Source organism: Staurois parvus, unplaced genomic scaffold (assembly GCF_062004578.1).
Source record: "Staurois parvus isolate SC_StPar_1 unplaced genomic scaffold, SC_StPar_1.0 ptg000347l, whole genome shotgun sequence".
Classification (NCBI taxonomy): Eukaryota; Metazoa; Chordata; class Amphibia; order Anura; family Ranidae; genus Staurois; species Staurois parvus.
The window spans coordinates 4,516,180-4,532,493 of record NW_028318143.1 but is presented as its reverse complement, the minus strand read 5'-3'; the positions used below and the strand labels follow the sequence as shown (position 1 = coordinate 4,532,493).

The 16,314-nt window shown below is 40.9% G+C and overlaps 1 protein-coding gene across 2 annotated transcripts in view; it reads left to right on the top strand.

Annotated features, from left to right (window-relative positions):
• Positions 1 to 16,314, top strand: part of TTLL7 (tubulin tyrosine ligase like 7) — a 289,604-nt gene that overhangs the window by 256,457 nt on the left and 16,833 nt on the right. For both annotated transcript variants that reach the window (XM_089684390.1, XM_089684389.1), the window contains exon 20: positions 13,630 to 13,803. In XM_089684390.1, the coding sequence (XP_089540516.1) occupies positions 13,630 to 13,803 (174 nt within the window). The remainder of the gene's footprint in view (positions 1 to 13,629; positions 13,804 to 16,314) is intronic.

Sequence of the window (16,314 nt, the reverse complement as noted above, 5' to 3'; positions counted from 1 at the left end):
CACCACCACAATGGATTTGAAATGAACCAAACAAGATGTGCTTTAACTGCAGACTGTCAGCTTTAATTTGAGGGTATTTACATCCAAATCAGGTGAACGGTGTAGGAATTACAACAGTTTGCATATGTGCTTCCCACTTGTTAAGGGACCAAAAGTAATGGGACAATTGGCTTCTCAGCTGTTTCATGGCCAGGTGTGTGTTTATTCCCTCATTATCCCAACTACATTGAGCAGAGAAAAGGTCCAGAGTTCATTTCAAGTATGCTATTTGCATTTGGAATCTGGATCTCATCTTGAGAGTTGACAGCAACAAAGAGCTGTCACTATCAGTGAAGCAAGCCATCATTAGGCTGAAAAAACAAAACAAACCCATCAGAGAGATAGCAAAAACATTGGGCGTGGCCAAAACAACTGTTTGGAACATTCTTAAAAAGAAGGAACGCACCGGTGAGCTCAGCAACACCAAAAGACCCGGAAGACCACGGAAAACAACTTTGGTGGATGACCGAAGAATTCTTTCCCTGGTGAAGAAAACACCCTTCACAACAGTTGGCCAGATCAAGAACACTCTCCAGGAGGTAGGTGTATGTGTGTCAAACTCAACAATCAAGAGAAGACTTCACCAGAGTGAATACAGAGGGTTCACCACAAGATGTAAACCATTGGTGAGCCTCAAAAACAGGAAGGCCAGATTAGAGTTTGCCAAACGACATCTAAAAAAGCCTTCACAGTTCTGGAACAACATCCTATGGACAGATGAGACCAAGATCAACTTGTACCAGAGTGATGGGAAGAGAAGAGTATGGAGAAGGAAGGGAACTGCTCATGATCCTAAACATACCACCTCATCAGTGAAGCATGGTGGTGGTAGTGTCATGGCGTGGACATGTATGGCTGCCAATGGAACTGGTTCTCTTGTATTTATTGATGATGTGACTGCTGACAAAAGCAGCAGGATGAATTCTGAAGTGTTTCGGGCAATATTATCTGCTCATATTCAGCCAAATGCTTCAGAACTCATTGGACGCCGCTTCACAGTGCAGATAAACAATGACCCAAAGCAGACTGCAAAAGCAACCAAAGAGTTTTTTAAGGGAAAGAAGTGGAATGTTATGCAATGGCCAAGTCAATCACCTGACCTGAATCCGATTGAGCATTTCACTTGCTGAAGACAAAACTGAAGGGAAAATGCCCCAAGAACAAGCAGGAACTGAAGACAGTTGCAGTAGAGGCCTGGCAGAGCATCACCAGGGATGAAACCCAGCGTCTGGTGATGTCTATGCGTTCCAGACTTCAGGCTGTAATTGACTGCAAAGGATTTGCAACCAAGTATTAAAAAGTGAAAGTTTGATTTATGATTATTATTCTGTCCCATTACTTTTGGCCTCTAAACAAGTGTGAGGCACATATGCAAACTGTTGTAATTCCTACACCGTTCACCTGATTTGGATGTAAATACCCTCAAATTAAAGCTGACAGTCTGCAGTTAAAGCACATCTTGTTTGTTTCATTTCAAATCCATTGTGGTGGTGTATAGAGCCAAAAATGTTAGAATTGTGTCGATGTCCCAATATTTATGGACCTGACTGTACATCCAAAAGTGATCAACTCCACATGTGATCATTTCCTTATAAACAAATATCAATATTAGAAGTGAATAAAGTTCATAAAATAGTTTCAAAATAACAGTCTTTCAAGAAAACTTGATTCTTCACTGTTTCCCCACCACCATTATCGCATGCTTCACCTGGTGTAAATGCATTACTTAAATCACTCACCAGACCACCTTGACCTCTTATAAGAAGGCCTTTTGAGCTTGGTTTAATGGTCACAAGCCACGGTTCCTCAGAGCCTGGGATGTTTGTAGTTATTCTTAATGAGCTGTACCAAGTTGTGCAAGAAAACAATGGGAAAAAGGAATGCCAATATAGTGTAGTATATTTATTAAAACGTTGAATAAAAAACATAATATACACTGCTTAAAAATATTAAAGGAACACTTTTTAATCAGAGTATAGCATCAAGTCAGTTATACTCCTGGGATATTGATCTGATCAGGTAAGTAGCAGAGGGGGTTGTTAATCAGTTTCAGCTGCTTTGGTGTTAATGAAATTAACAGGTGCACTAGATGGGCAACAATGAGATGACCCCAAAACAGGAATGGTTTTACAGGTGGAGGCTGCTAGCATTTTTTTCCCCTACTCCTCTTTTCTGACTGTTTTTCACTAGTTTTGCATTTGGCTACGGTCAGTGTCACTACTGGTAGCATGAGGCAATACCTGGACCCTACAGAGGTTTCACAGGCAGTCCAACTCCTCCAGGATGGCACATCAATACGTGCTATTGGCAAAAGGTTTGCTGTGTCTCCCAGCACTGTCTCAAGAGCATGGAGTAGATTCCAGGAGACAGGCAGTTACTCCAGGAGAGCTGGACAGGGCCATAGAAGATCCTTAACCCATCAGCAGGACCGGTATTGGCTCCTTTGTGCAAGGAGGAACAGGATGAGCACTGCCAGAGCCCTACAAAATGACCTCCAGCAGGCCACTGGTGTGAATGTCTCTGACCAAACAATCATAAATAGACTTCAAGAGGGTGACCTGAGGGCCCAATGTCCTCTAGTATGCCCTGTGCTCACTGCCCGGCACTATAGAGCTCGATTGGCATTTGCCATTGAACACCAGAATTGGCAGGTCCACCACTGGCGCCCTGTGCTTTTCACAGATGAGTGCAGGTTCACCCTGAGTACATGTGACAGATGTGAAAGGGTCTAGAGAAGCCATGGAGAATGTTATGCTGCCTGTAATATCATTCAGCATGACCATTTTGGTGGTGGGTCAGTGATGGTTTTGGGAGGCATATCCTTGGAGGGACACACAGACCTCAACAGGCTAGACAATGGCATCCTGACTGCCATTAGGTATCAGGATGAAGTCCTTGGCCCTACACTGGTGCAGTGAGTCCCGGGTTCCTCCTGGCGCACGACAATGCCTGGCCTCATGTGGCAAGGGTATGCAGGCAGTTCCTGGAGAATGCTGGAATTGATACCATTGAATAAATCCCCATGCTTGCCTGACCTAAATCCAACAGAACACCTCTAGGATATCATATTTCAGTCCATCCAATGCCGCCAGGTTGCACCTCAGACTTTCTAGGAGCTCAGTGATGCCCTGGTCCAGATCTTGGAGGAAATACCCCAGGACACCATCCGTCGTCTCATTAGGAGCATGCCCCGACGTTGTTGGGCATGCATACAAGCAAGTGGGGGCATACAAACTACCGAGGACCATTTTGAGTTGCTGCAATGAAATTTCAGCAAAATGGACAAGCCTGCTGCTTAATTTTTTCACTTTGATTTTTGGGGTGTCTTTGAAATCTGTCCTCTGTAGGTTGATAATTTTATTACCCAGTCCATATCAGTATAGATATCCAGCATGATATTTTTCCCCATTGAAATCTGATGGGTTTTCAAAGTGTTCCTTTAATTTTTTTGAGCAGTGTATATATATATATATATATATATATATATATATTCACATTTTGGAGTGCCAACAACTGTCACTAGATAAATCAGCCTGTATACTCTTAGGATACACCGCACTCCGCTCAAGACTGGAGTCGGTGTGCGCTCACAACACCGGAAATGGCACCAGAAGTTTTGCCTCGAACGCGTTTTAGAACACGTTTTAGTCACACTGATGTTATCAGGAAGCAGACATTTTTGAAGTACTATCATATAGCTATTTTTATGGGGGGTTCCCTGGCCTAATTATTATATTATTATTATGCAGGATTTATATAGCAACAGTTTTCGCAGCTCTTTACAATATAGCCATTTTACTTCAAGGTTCACTTTACTATTATGTGGTTTTCTATCCAGCCAGAGGATGGTGCTCTAGACTCCTTTTCACATCATGTACTTCATTAGTTTTCAGCTTTGTTTACAGGACTGGAATAAGTTCTCAGAGCAGTTATCTTCCTTATCAGAAAGCTGGTGATTTCATTCAGACAAAGAGAGCTGACAAGGAAGGTGGCCTGTAATGTTGTCTTTTTAGCTTTCTAACTCATAGTGCTCTGACAAACCTTTGTCATATATTAAATTATTAAATGTTTGTTAAAATAGAAATGGTACATAGATAATAAAAAAAAAATCAACAAAAATTTCCTTAATGGGAATAAACCTGTATTAAAGGAAATATATTGAACATCCCTATCTTACACTCAGTGCCATTTGGATCTCTCTATTTTTGTTTTTTGTTTAATTTTTTTGTTTTTCTTACAGCCTGTAAAATAAACCTTTCCCTAGCTTTTTGGTTTGCTTTTAAGCTGAGCAAAAACTATCCTTTACCAACCTTCCTTGTGCATATTTACAGCTCTGACCAAATACCAGACGACCATGAAATACCCAGACCTTAGTGATATTGGAGAAAAACATGACATTCCTCTCTGTATTTCACAAAACATCGACTAATCACCAGGACAGAATGCAGTCCTGTAAGGGAAGGGAGCATGTGTACCCGTTTACTTTTCGACTTTTTCAGGAACTTGAAATTTCCCCTGTAGTTTCTGATCTGGTCATCCAGGGCACATACAAAAAGTAAAGAGGGGGTACTTATTGTGTGTCTGGTTGAGAAAATGTGTTACTCTCTTACTATGTTAAGACATAATAGTTATTTTTTGTAGTGCAATGAAAGCTTAGGGCAAATGTACCAGGTACATTTTAGTGTTATTTTAGTGAAACTAAAGATTTAAAAATATTGAAAGTAACTGTAACGTTTTGAGTTTTTTTTAGTGATTGGGTTTGCTGGATATTATCAGGAGGATCTGTGTCCTCAAGACCATTGACACTTATGACTTGCTGAGGAAGGAGATTGTACTGTAACTTCCGCATGTGTATGATATGGCTCGCTTTACACAGAGCTGCCAGTGTCGGGTAGGCCACTTGAAACCAATGGGTGTGGATCTCCCATTCTTCCTATAGTGAGCCTACATCCTTCCCACCCACCTTCCATCATTTCACTCAAACCCCTCTTCTCACACAACCACACATGTATGTATTTTTTGAACCCTCTCCACACTTTGGAAGGAGAGAATGATCTTCATAGTTACATATAGCCTCTTTGGATACCAAGTTGTGCATCCCTGGAGGCCTATAGTGTAGTGCATTTTTAGAAGGTTGGCTGTCTCATCCTAGCTCTTGTGGCCAGGCCACTGATGACGTGTATGCAGTGCAAAGCGTCATTAAGGGACTGGCTGCAAGGAACCAGGAAGAGGCCGCTGGCTAACAGGTGACATATGAGAGGTAGATGGTGGAACTGGACCAGGTTATGTAGTGCAACTCTGGAATCAAGGGGGGGGCAGTATGTTAATGTGGGACAATCCAGCAAAATAAGGGGGAGACTGAAGTGGTTTAATCACAAGCTAATGATAAGCAGTCAGCTTGTGAAGGTTTTGTTTAGCTCCATAGGTGCCGATCACTTTCACAAAGCTAGCAGCGCTGTGCCTCTTTCCCTCCTGCTGGTGCCCCCCCTCCTCCTGTAGTTCCCGTGCTCTCCTGCTGTTACCAAAGCCCGGGAACATTACCTCTGGCTAGGGGAGGGAGAGCAATGTGAGACCGATGCACATCCATGCCTCAATCTCACAGGCAAACAATGAAACCGATTTTCTATCCAGTACAGCCAGGCGACACATCTAACCAAGCTGATCTGTGCTTGGTTAGATGTTGTGAAGGGCAGGGTCTATTAGACCCCTAATGTCTCCATAAAGAGTACCTGTCACTTGTCCAATGCCATCACATAGGATTTGTTAAACCCTTGTGATAGAAATCAAGTAAAAATCAATAAAAATTTCAAGAAAAGTATTTTAAAAAATAAAGTTATAATAAAATATATAATTTTTTTTTTAAATTGCCATAACCCCCATTGCCCTGCACACCTGTGCAAATGCAAACCTAAGGTGTGCACGCGTATGTAAACCGTGGTCAACCAGCAGACATATTGCCATGAATATCAGAGTGAGAACAACAATTCTAGCACCAGAGCTCCTAATTAACACTAAATTGATGACCTGTAAAGGGTTTTTAAGCGGTATCTATAGCGATTTTTGGGCGAATAAATTTGCATTTAATAAACATTTGCGCAAATGTCATGTGACATAAATATTTGCAACTCTCACCATTTTATTCTACAGGGCCTTTGCTTTCAGAAAATATATATCGTTCTAGGGGTTTAACTAATTTTATTGACACAAATTATGATTTTTACATGTATGCGAAAAATAAAAATAAATTGCTCTTGAGCCGAACTGGTTACAATATGACTTATGTAGCAATTGTATATGCTATATTATTATTATTTTGTTTTTCGCTACATTTTTTCAAGACAGTGGACTTACCCTTTAATTTAGTAAAGAATACAAGCAGCAATGCAGTAATGCAAAGTGCAATAACCCAAAGTAGCCAAGCAGAATTCAGCTTACTGATGGTGGGCCAACTCTATATGGATTGATTGATTGTTATGGGCACTAAAGGTTGTTACATGCGGTTATCTTTTAATTTCCCAAAACAACAATTTAAGGTCCACCTGACACAATAACAATTGATGTAACTGTTCCTAATTGTGTGTCAAAATCTGTCTTTTTGTTGCCAGCTCTACCTTTTTGCACCTTGTACTGTTTTATCAAATAAAAGGTTTTTTTTTAATTCACAAAAAAATGTTCTGTAACTGAACTAGGATTATTTTATGTGTTCAATTTTGATGCAAATATTGCTTATCGGAGCCCTCCTTTAAATAGTATCATTGCTATAGCCATTTGCAATCAGTAAGAAAGCAGAACGATCTGTTACCCCAAATGATCTCGGCAATGTGAAATACACCGTCTTATTGTCAGGCCCTTGTGCCACCAGTAAATCTGTGTTTATATTGAGTTTAACATATTGACCTTCTATTTGTCAAGCAGCTTGGGTGGGAGAGGGGTGTTTAATATTCCCTGCATTAGGCCTGTCTTTATCTCATTGCCGATCATTGCGCTGAACTCCAACCCCGAACAGCACCATCTGTCTTTCCTGCTACTTGGGCTGTCAGTGTGCCAGCCTGCGGCTCTTTCTGCATGGACAAGGTCACATCACAGCAAGCTGCTTGGGCGGCATCTGATCTGTGCCTGGTTATCCGTGGCTCAGCAGACAGTGCAGAACCTCACAGCAGCAACATATCAGACTGTTAATACTTGCTAGGGAGCAGGGCTGAATTACAAAAGCTGAAGCAAACAAGGAGCAGTTGCTGACAACTAACTTGCTCTCATCTTTCATATTTAATTAGAGTCTGATTTGCCTGGAGATTCATCAGATTCCATTAAAGTGTATACCTGGGCAACATAAATAAAACGAACATATGTGGTATATCTCTATAATACATGCAAAATTCCCCACATTTTGTCTCTTTAAGAGCAATATCTGTTGACCTGCCAGAAATCCAGTGGGTTCTTAACTTTCTGTGGTGCCCTGACAACGCTGCATCTGCTGCACTGAAAGCCCAAGCAGGGTTGTCAACTGTGCTTGAGTTCTCCCATGCTGGACTACAGAATACCCCCTTATGTTATTGAGAGGGGAAGGTGTTCTGTAGTCCAACAGAAGAGAAGTGGACAGGGTTGACAACACTACTTGGGATTTCAGTGCAGAAGAGCCAATGTTGTCAGCTTACTACAGAAAAAAAGTAAAGAATGGAGTTTATCCGGGTGCTAGATCACTTCCAAAAGAATAGGTAGTATTTGGTGCCATGTCCTAATTACATTAGTTAAAAATTGGAGGGAAAGAAATGGGGAAAAGGTTGCAAATGGACTTTAAAGGCACAGAAATTCCAAACACATATTAGTAAAAATCATTTGTACTTTATTATGAGAATAAGTCATGAAAAAACATCTAATGTATGTATATTTCTTTTAGATTTTTACTACTAAGCCCCTTAAGATGCAATCATTGTCGCAAAACATGTTGGGTCATTCTCCTGCGACTTAATTTCTCTCACCCCCCCCCTTATAGGATCCATTTGGTGGTCTTTACATCCTTAATCATTAATGTGTTCTTGTACACGGTGGGCTGTGGGACATTGTCTGCGGGGATAGTGTAACTATGATCTTTTAAACTGCAAGATGTTTTTTCATGACTTATTCATAAAAAAGTACAAATGATTTTACTAATATGTGTTTTGAATTTCTATGCCTTTAAAGTCCATTTGCAACCTTTTCCCCGTTTCTTTCCCTTTAATTTTTGAGCTTACTACAAAAGGTTAAAAACTCACTGGATTTCTGGCAGATCAGTAGGTATGCAGTGCTACCCCCAAAGGAGCCGCTTGGTAATTTTGGGTTTTCTGTTCTGCCCCTCAACTCCAAGAACAACCTCAGCCCCTCTGGCACACCTGGTTGAATGAAAGCTTGGAAAAGTACACAAGTATAGATACTGGTTACTACCAGAAAATAGACCTAAGACTGTTCAGTGGTAGATTAACTCAATATATTGATACAGGTTAGAATAAATGGCAAGTTGAACATAAATGAGTGCACAGCAGCTAAATTCGGACACAGTCACTATACGGGGTAAAAACTGCCTAAGTAACTTAGCTTCAGGTTCTATACCACTAAAATGGAACCAACATGTGAATTTGCAAATGTAGCAATGAGCAGTGCATAAAAATATTAACTGTAATATGAATAATAATACTGCAACTGGGTTAGAGTGCAATGTGGAATGTCTAGGGTGTGAAGTAGAGTCTACTGAGAGGTACCTCTTAATGAGAAAAGGGGCAAGGGTCCCTGGGTAGCAACTGTAAGGGCAGTCTTTAGTCCTGAATCTCCAGCTTGCTAGCATCGGGGCCCAATAACACAGTTGGTACGCTTGAGGACAGTCACACAGACAAATTAAGTCCTACAGGTTAATAATGTAAATATTCATTTTGAACTACAAATTCAAAGAGGGGGAGTCACTAGTATAATCAATTACCAAATATCTAGTATACAAAATCCTAGTTTGGACTCTTATCTCCCTGCTCACAATAAATATTAAAGAGGAGAATCAACCACAAGTTAAAAAAATATTCCATGGCTAGATGCCTACACTTTGCCAATGCACTTTACAACTGCTTTATTACTACAAAATACACATAGTACAAAACATAAAATCTCCCATTAAAAACAATAACCATTTACTATCTCCTACTAACTCCTCCCTCCAAAAACGTATGCAAACGTGTATAAATAAGAAAAATATATTATATAGACTATATAAAATTAGAGGGAATAAGGAGCTGCTCCAGTCCACATGTCTATGTGACCTTAGAAGAACATCCAGAAAACTTGTATAATGTTGGGGTGGAAGTACCCCAAGTTTCCAGATGGGTACTGCTGTCAAGAGGAGGACAGCACAGCCACCTGTTGAATTGGACTCAAAAGGGCTTACTAGCCCAACTCCACCCAAAACTTTTTTTCTGTTTCAGACAGAATGGTAAAGGATAGAAAGCCTGTAAGGTTGTGGGAACATCTCTACTGCAGGGACAAAGCAAAACTATTTTTTTAATTAAAATCTGGAAAAATTAAAAATAATGCTTGGTTCTTATTTTTGTCTGTGTCTTCCTGTCCTGATGACAACCACTCCTTTCATTTTCTGTTCTGCTGTCACAGGGATAGAAATTTAGGTAAAATCTCCCTTTGGGGCCATGGGCAGAAATAAACACTCAACAAAAGTTCTTACTCTTTCCAAGTTTATCCAAATTTGAAAATAGTGTTGGGTGGAGTTGAGCTTTAATGCAGACCTCTTTAATGCTTAGTCTGGAACTCAATTTTTTTTAATCTAAAGCAGTCCATAGATGAATCTGACTCATCCACACACTTGTTGTGGATGGGAGAATCCACACTACTGAGCTATTGTATTCTGACAGTGGGGAGACTTCCCTGCTTTCACAATACACTGATCATTGCTGCCGGCTATAGCCTGCAGTGCTGATTGAGCAGAGAAAATCCAGCAGATTGGTGGTACAAAAGACAAATGGTAGATTGACTTCTGTCCAGCCAGTGCCCATACTTGCATTGAAAGTCGGCTGGTTCAACAGGATCCATGTATGGCCAGCTTTAGTTTTTGATAACAAGAGGGGAAAATTAGAACCTCTGTCAAGTCTATTTGTTACTTATGTTTTCAGTGGAGAGATATAGGTGTCCGTTTATGAACCAGCGGTAATAGATCGCTGATCAGTTCTCTGGCATTCTCGGAGAACACAGTTCTCCTGTGAATGCAGTTTATGAAGCAGTTCTCCGAACGAAGGGAGAACGGTCTCCAAATGCTGGAGAACGGTCTACAAACTCTGGAAAACGGCTGATTTTACTATAATCTCGCGAGATTATAGTAAAAGATCAGTTTACAAAGCAGAGGTAAATTATCTCTGCTTAGTTTGCGGTCCCTCTGATTCTCCAGCTCTGGGCTGGAGAATCTGGAGGGAGAACACAGATCTCCAGTGAAGGGCTGACATGATCTCTTGAGTGTCATAAACTGTGAATGACCAGAGAATAGCTGAGATCCGTTGAATCGCAGCTATTCTCTGTGTCATAAACGGACACCTTAATCTCTCTTCATGTCTCAGTGACCACTGTCCCCAGGACTGAATATGTAGGTAAGTCTCCCCAAAGGTCACATACAAAATTAAAATCCTCATACCAAGAGAAAAAGAAAAAGGAAGATCTATGATGCCATTGCTACTACTTCATATTATGTACTGCATACATTATTGCTAATACTTTATAGTATATTTAAAGTGATATGTACTGTATATACAAGGTGTGACAATTTAATTGCTGATATGTCCATGGTGTAGCACTATGGTGGAGAGTCACACAGCCATTAGCACTCAATCGCCTTCTTACATGTTGTAACTTGCACTCTCCTGGGCTGCAGACTAGTTAACTCAGTATTTATGTGTACTTTGTGCTGTTAGCAGAAAATGAATGACAGGAATCTGGAGCAGCGGATTAACATCAAATTTTGCGTGCAAATTGGCAAAAGTGCGAGTGAAACTTTAGCTTCCAGTTTTTTTGTTAAAGCTTAATTGAACAAGATGAAATTAGAAGTTGATTGGCTACCATGCACAGCTGCAACAGATTTTGCACTCTCTGGTTTTAGTAAGTCAACCCCTTTAGCCTCTTTTATAACAGGCTTATGGTGAACATTCCATGTTGAAAAGAAGTGTTTTTGAATGACATAGGCTGTTTAGGGAGGTGCGAGACGATGTCCACTATGACTCAAGAAAAATGCAAAGGACGGATGCAAATGTGGACAGAGTGTGAACCCTCCTATGCTCAGATTGAAGATTGAGTGGGCGGATGATAGCAGAGGAATTGAAGATGAACAGGGAAACAGTGCAGCAAATTCTATTGGAGAATTTAGGAATGAGAAAGATTTCCGGAAAGATGGTACTTAGAATCTTGACAGAAGGTCAGAAAGAACATAGTTTTAAAATTTCAGCCGATCTTTTGAAGAATGCAGAGGTGTTTGATTTATATATATATATATATATATATATATATATATAGATACTGTATGTATAGTCCATTCTGGGAATTAAACCGGAGCTCCAGTCAAAATGTAAAAAAAAAAGTCAGCAGCTATAAAAACTGTAGCTTCTGACTTCTAAAAAAACAGCCACTCACCTGTCCCATGATCCAGCAGTGTCCTCACTGCAGCTGGTTTCACTGTCTCTCCTATCTCCCGCTGCTGGCATCTTAAGTGTGGGCACCCAGCTGTGACAGGTTCATAGCCAGTTACCCACTGCTCATGTGCGAGTAGTGCTGCGCATTGTGAATAGTGCCGTAGTCTTCTGGGACCTGTCACGTGTCCCAGAAGGCTACAAGGAGGGAGGACAACTTCCACTTCCGATTGCCTAGACTATTGCAGCGTCAAAGTTAGTACCTGTCAAAATTGGGTACCCACTGCCCCCCTCATGCTCCCCAAAGGTGCCAATCCTTAATGGGGAGTGGGGGACGAGGCCTTAAAGCAGAGCTTCCCTTTTTGGATGGAGCACCGCTTTAAGGTGAAACATGGTAAAGGTCTTTCAATGAGAACAGTATAGCAATGTTTATATTCGTAAAATATTTATAGCTTAGGTGGTTAGCATTTGTAAAAAAAAAATTGTTAGCCCCGCTGACGAAGTCCCGCCCAGGGTATAACGCGTACAGGAGTAGGAGCCACATTGATGATGCAACCCACGGCTATCTAATGTTCGACTTTTGCTGAATTATATAAAAGCACTTTTATGTGCACTGGGGTCGGTGTTAATTCATGTAAGAGTGATTTTATACTATTCGTCTTGTAAACTTTTAAAACAAAGAACACTATTTTGTGTTTACATTCACATCATACTCTGCTATGGATTCCTTTACTTGGAGCAGCGGTGTCATCGGTACTATCCTGGATTTACACCGTAGGGGAATGCTGGTCATGACTCACTTGTTGTCTCAGGGGTCATGCTCATAAGGTGAGCAGCCAATTTGCTCCTTGGTGGTGGGATTCAGCGCATCTATCACATTGATGCCGAGCATGTCACTTCTTACTCTCACCAGTTATTCCTGACATTTTTGGACTGAATACATATTTTATCAGACTTTTATTCATTTATTGGTTTGTGCTGCATTTTGTATATCAGCTCTATGGGCATTGTGAAAATTGCCATAAGTGTTCAGCATATTTGGTGATATCTATGTGTATAACATTTTGGTTTGTGCTTGCTTACACATATACTGTACATGTCTTTAAATATGATGAGTGAATAAAGTATTAGCGACAATCTATGCAGCATAAAATATGTAATAGTAGCAATGGCATCATAGACCTTATTTTCCTTTTTCCTTTCGTATAAATATCGTAATTCTGTTCTGCAAAATGTTTGAATTGGTCATTTGATGCAATTTGCATACAATTTTGTTTCCTCTTGCAATGATAAAGAATGCTTTTGATCCCTGTGCACAGAAATACAATCTTTACTGATTGTCTAACCCTTCTAACTCTCACTACTTCACATAATTCTATTGTAATTTTAACAGTTATAGTTTTCTTTACCCAACCGCTTAAAGTGTAAATCCAAGAGAAATGCATATTTTGGCTACAATGTAGGTTTAGCTCCTCTCATGTATTATTGTTGTTTTCATGTTAGGGGATCTTCCTTCATTTCCCGTAGTGTCATCAGGTAAGGAAGTGAGGAAAAATCTCCCCTATGGGGATGCAGACAAAAAAAAAACTCCTAGAAACTCCTCGTAACCCTTTCCTATTCTGCAGAACTAAACACAAGTTCTAAATCAGACATATCTAACAATGACTTTTTGATTCATGTAAACAATCCCAGCTGCCATATCTTTTGAGGGCCATATAAACAACAAGTTTTGGGTGGTTTTAAACTTCAAGATTAACTTTTTTTTCTCCATCCATTCTCCATCTGTCGGCATTTGGCTTAAAATACTCCAGACATTTCCAACAAAGCATGGAAAGGTCGCATGTTGTATCTCTTACTCCAGTACGGCTTAAACCTTCTGTTTTGTTTAATGCTCTTATTTTGGCATTGGTGGCTGTGAACATGAGATCATTTGTGCATCCTCTGCCAACAGTACGTCGTGGGAGACGATATTCAGCAAGAGCACCGAGGTTGTGACACCTGACCAGCTCCAGTGCTGCCATCGACTAGTCCAGCTCTGCAAAGACTGCTTGCTTGTGGTTTACAAATATGCAACAGATTCCCGGAACTCGTTGGCGGGTGTGAGTCCAGACTGGAGCGACACAAGGTATTCATTATCATCTTAATCCTTCTGTTTATAAACAAATCCACATTTTTAGCTATTGTTGAAAGCATACTTGAAAGTCATTTTTAATGTGAATTTTACATTTTGCTTGGTTGCCGTACCATACTTTTTTGATCATATTAAATACAGAGAACTATATATTCCTCTGTATGCGCCAATCTTTTAAAAAGTACAATTAACATCCTTTCTGAACTACTTTTGAGATGGGTTTTTTTTTAATAATTGTAGAAATAAATATCCCAAAAATTTTAAAATATAAAAATACAGGTCTCACTGCAATATTCACCTTGCCTCCAGAGCTATCCCCTGGAAAAACTTGGTCAGCTGCTGCTGGTTCTCTTCTGGGTTGAATGACAGCTGGCTGTCCACTTCCTATGAGTGCAAGCTGTCATAGACACATCTTCTGGGGGAACATCATCAATCCAGTCCTGGGCTTATAGGAGAACGCTGCGAAGAATGACACTCATGTCACTATGTGAGCGTCATTTTCTGCAGCATAGACATTACCCACCGCCATAGGTAGAAGAGAAAGAGAACACTGAGCAGCCAGAAGACTGCTGGAAAAACATGTTATATATGAATTACATTTTAAAAAAATAGGGGGAGGGAGGATGAAAAACAGCAGATGGGTTTTATTATAGTTGATCTTGAATATGTAAGCAGACTGCGCCAGCATTGCCCAGCGGGTACTCAAACTTTGAGTAAACTCCATTTGATGATTTGTACCTATAATATAATATATAATAAGGCTTACCAGTAGGTACACTAAACATCTCCTAAACATGCTTAAATGTGAAGCAGACAGTTATATCAACAGGGCATGTGCACTGTGCTCTCAATGAACAGCATGCCATCCATTAGGAGAGCTGTGCCGCGAATGTGACGTCATCACGCCTCGGCCATTCAAAAGGCCGGAGCCTTCAAACCTGGAAGGAAGACCAGGTGAAGATGGATTCCCTGTCAGGATAGGGCACCGGTGGAGGAATCCATATCCCAGCTAAGTCTGTGATAATGTGCTAGCACATTATAGCATTACCCTGGGGGGACAGGTTTTTTTTTTAAATGTGGTTTACTACCGCTTTAAAGTGACTATCACTTTATGAACATGAAAAATTCTGCTGAGAGGTATTATAACTACAACAGATTTAGGTGTCTGTGCTCTGACTTGATGCCAGGCTGTTGGTGTCACAGCTTTCCAACCACCTTCCACTTTCCACACATTTCCGTGGACCATTGAGGTAGCCCATCATGGTGATTGGCAAACAGGAATTTATGGGGTGAGAAGTTGAGAGAGACAGAAGTTGAGAGAGAGCACTACCTCTCCCTGAGCCTTTGGAGGCTCTGAATGATTCTGCAGGTATCTGCAGACCTCTCTAGCAGCTTATATGTTGTTTAAAAGTCATAACAATGCAGCATCACTTTACTCAGGAAGAAAGACTAGAAATGAATGTCAGTTTACTGTCCTTAAAACTTCAGGGGGACTGGACTGTGGCCGTTGGGAGTAGAAATTGCCCCAGCGTCAGTGGGAGCAAATAATGCCTAAAGCTCGGTGGACAGTGGAAGTAAAAAAATTGCTTATGGTCAGTAGGAGGAGGGATAGTGCCCCACTATTGGTGTCAGCAGGAGGAACGGTGCCCCATCATTGCCATCAGTGGGAGGAAAAGTGCCCCATCATTGGTGTCAGTGGGAGAAATAGTGTCTGCCTTTAGTGTCAGGGGGAGGAATAGTGCCCAACTGTTGGTGTCAGTGGAAGGAATAGTGTCCCATCTTTGGTGTCAGTGGAAGGAATAATGGCTCATGGTGTCAGTGGGGGAATTGGTGCCTTGTATCAGTGAGAGGAGTAGTGCCCCAAGAGCTGGATAAAGTCGAGCAAAGGGTCACGTCTGGCCCACAGGCCTCAGTTTGGAGACCACTTCCCTAGACAATGACAGGCTGCTGAAGTTAGGGGCTTTCCAGAATTGCAATACTACCTTCTTTAGCTCAAAAAGGCCAGCCTTATGTACACAGACCTTTTTCCTTACTATACATTCAATGGAAATGCAAAAGCACCTCAATCAAGCTTGAAGCAGATTGAAGAATGTACACCACTCCTACCAAGAGCTCATAATGATCTCAAATGTAAGCTGAATGCACCTGCAATGGTACTGCATTTGCTCATCTACCCAAGTCTTGTCACATTGTTTAGCAAACTCTATAATTGCACTGAAACAAGATAATCAGTTTGGGTGGCCAGAGATAAGCAAACATCTCCTTGAGAATGACAGAAGGGGAGGCATCTGTCTTCGATCACACTGAGATTCTCCACTATGTGTCCTTTGACTTAGCTAACAGACATAAGCTGCACATACTTGGTCAATTTCTTTATTCAGTCTTCTCAGTTAAAAAAAGTGAAGGATTGGCCCTAGCACATATACTTTAAAAGCTGCAAGGTTTTGAATAGTATAGACACAAGGGCTATAGGGATGCTTGTTTTATATTCTTGTGCTGTTCAGA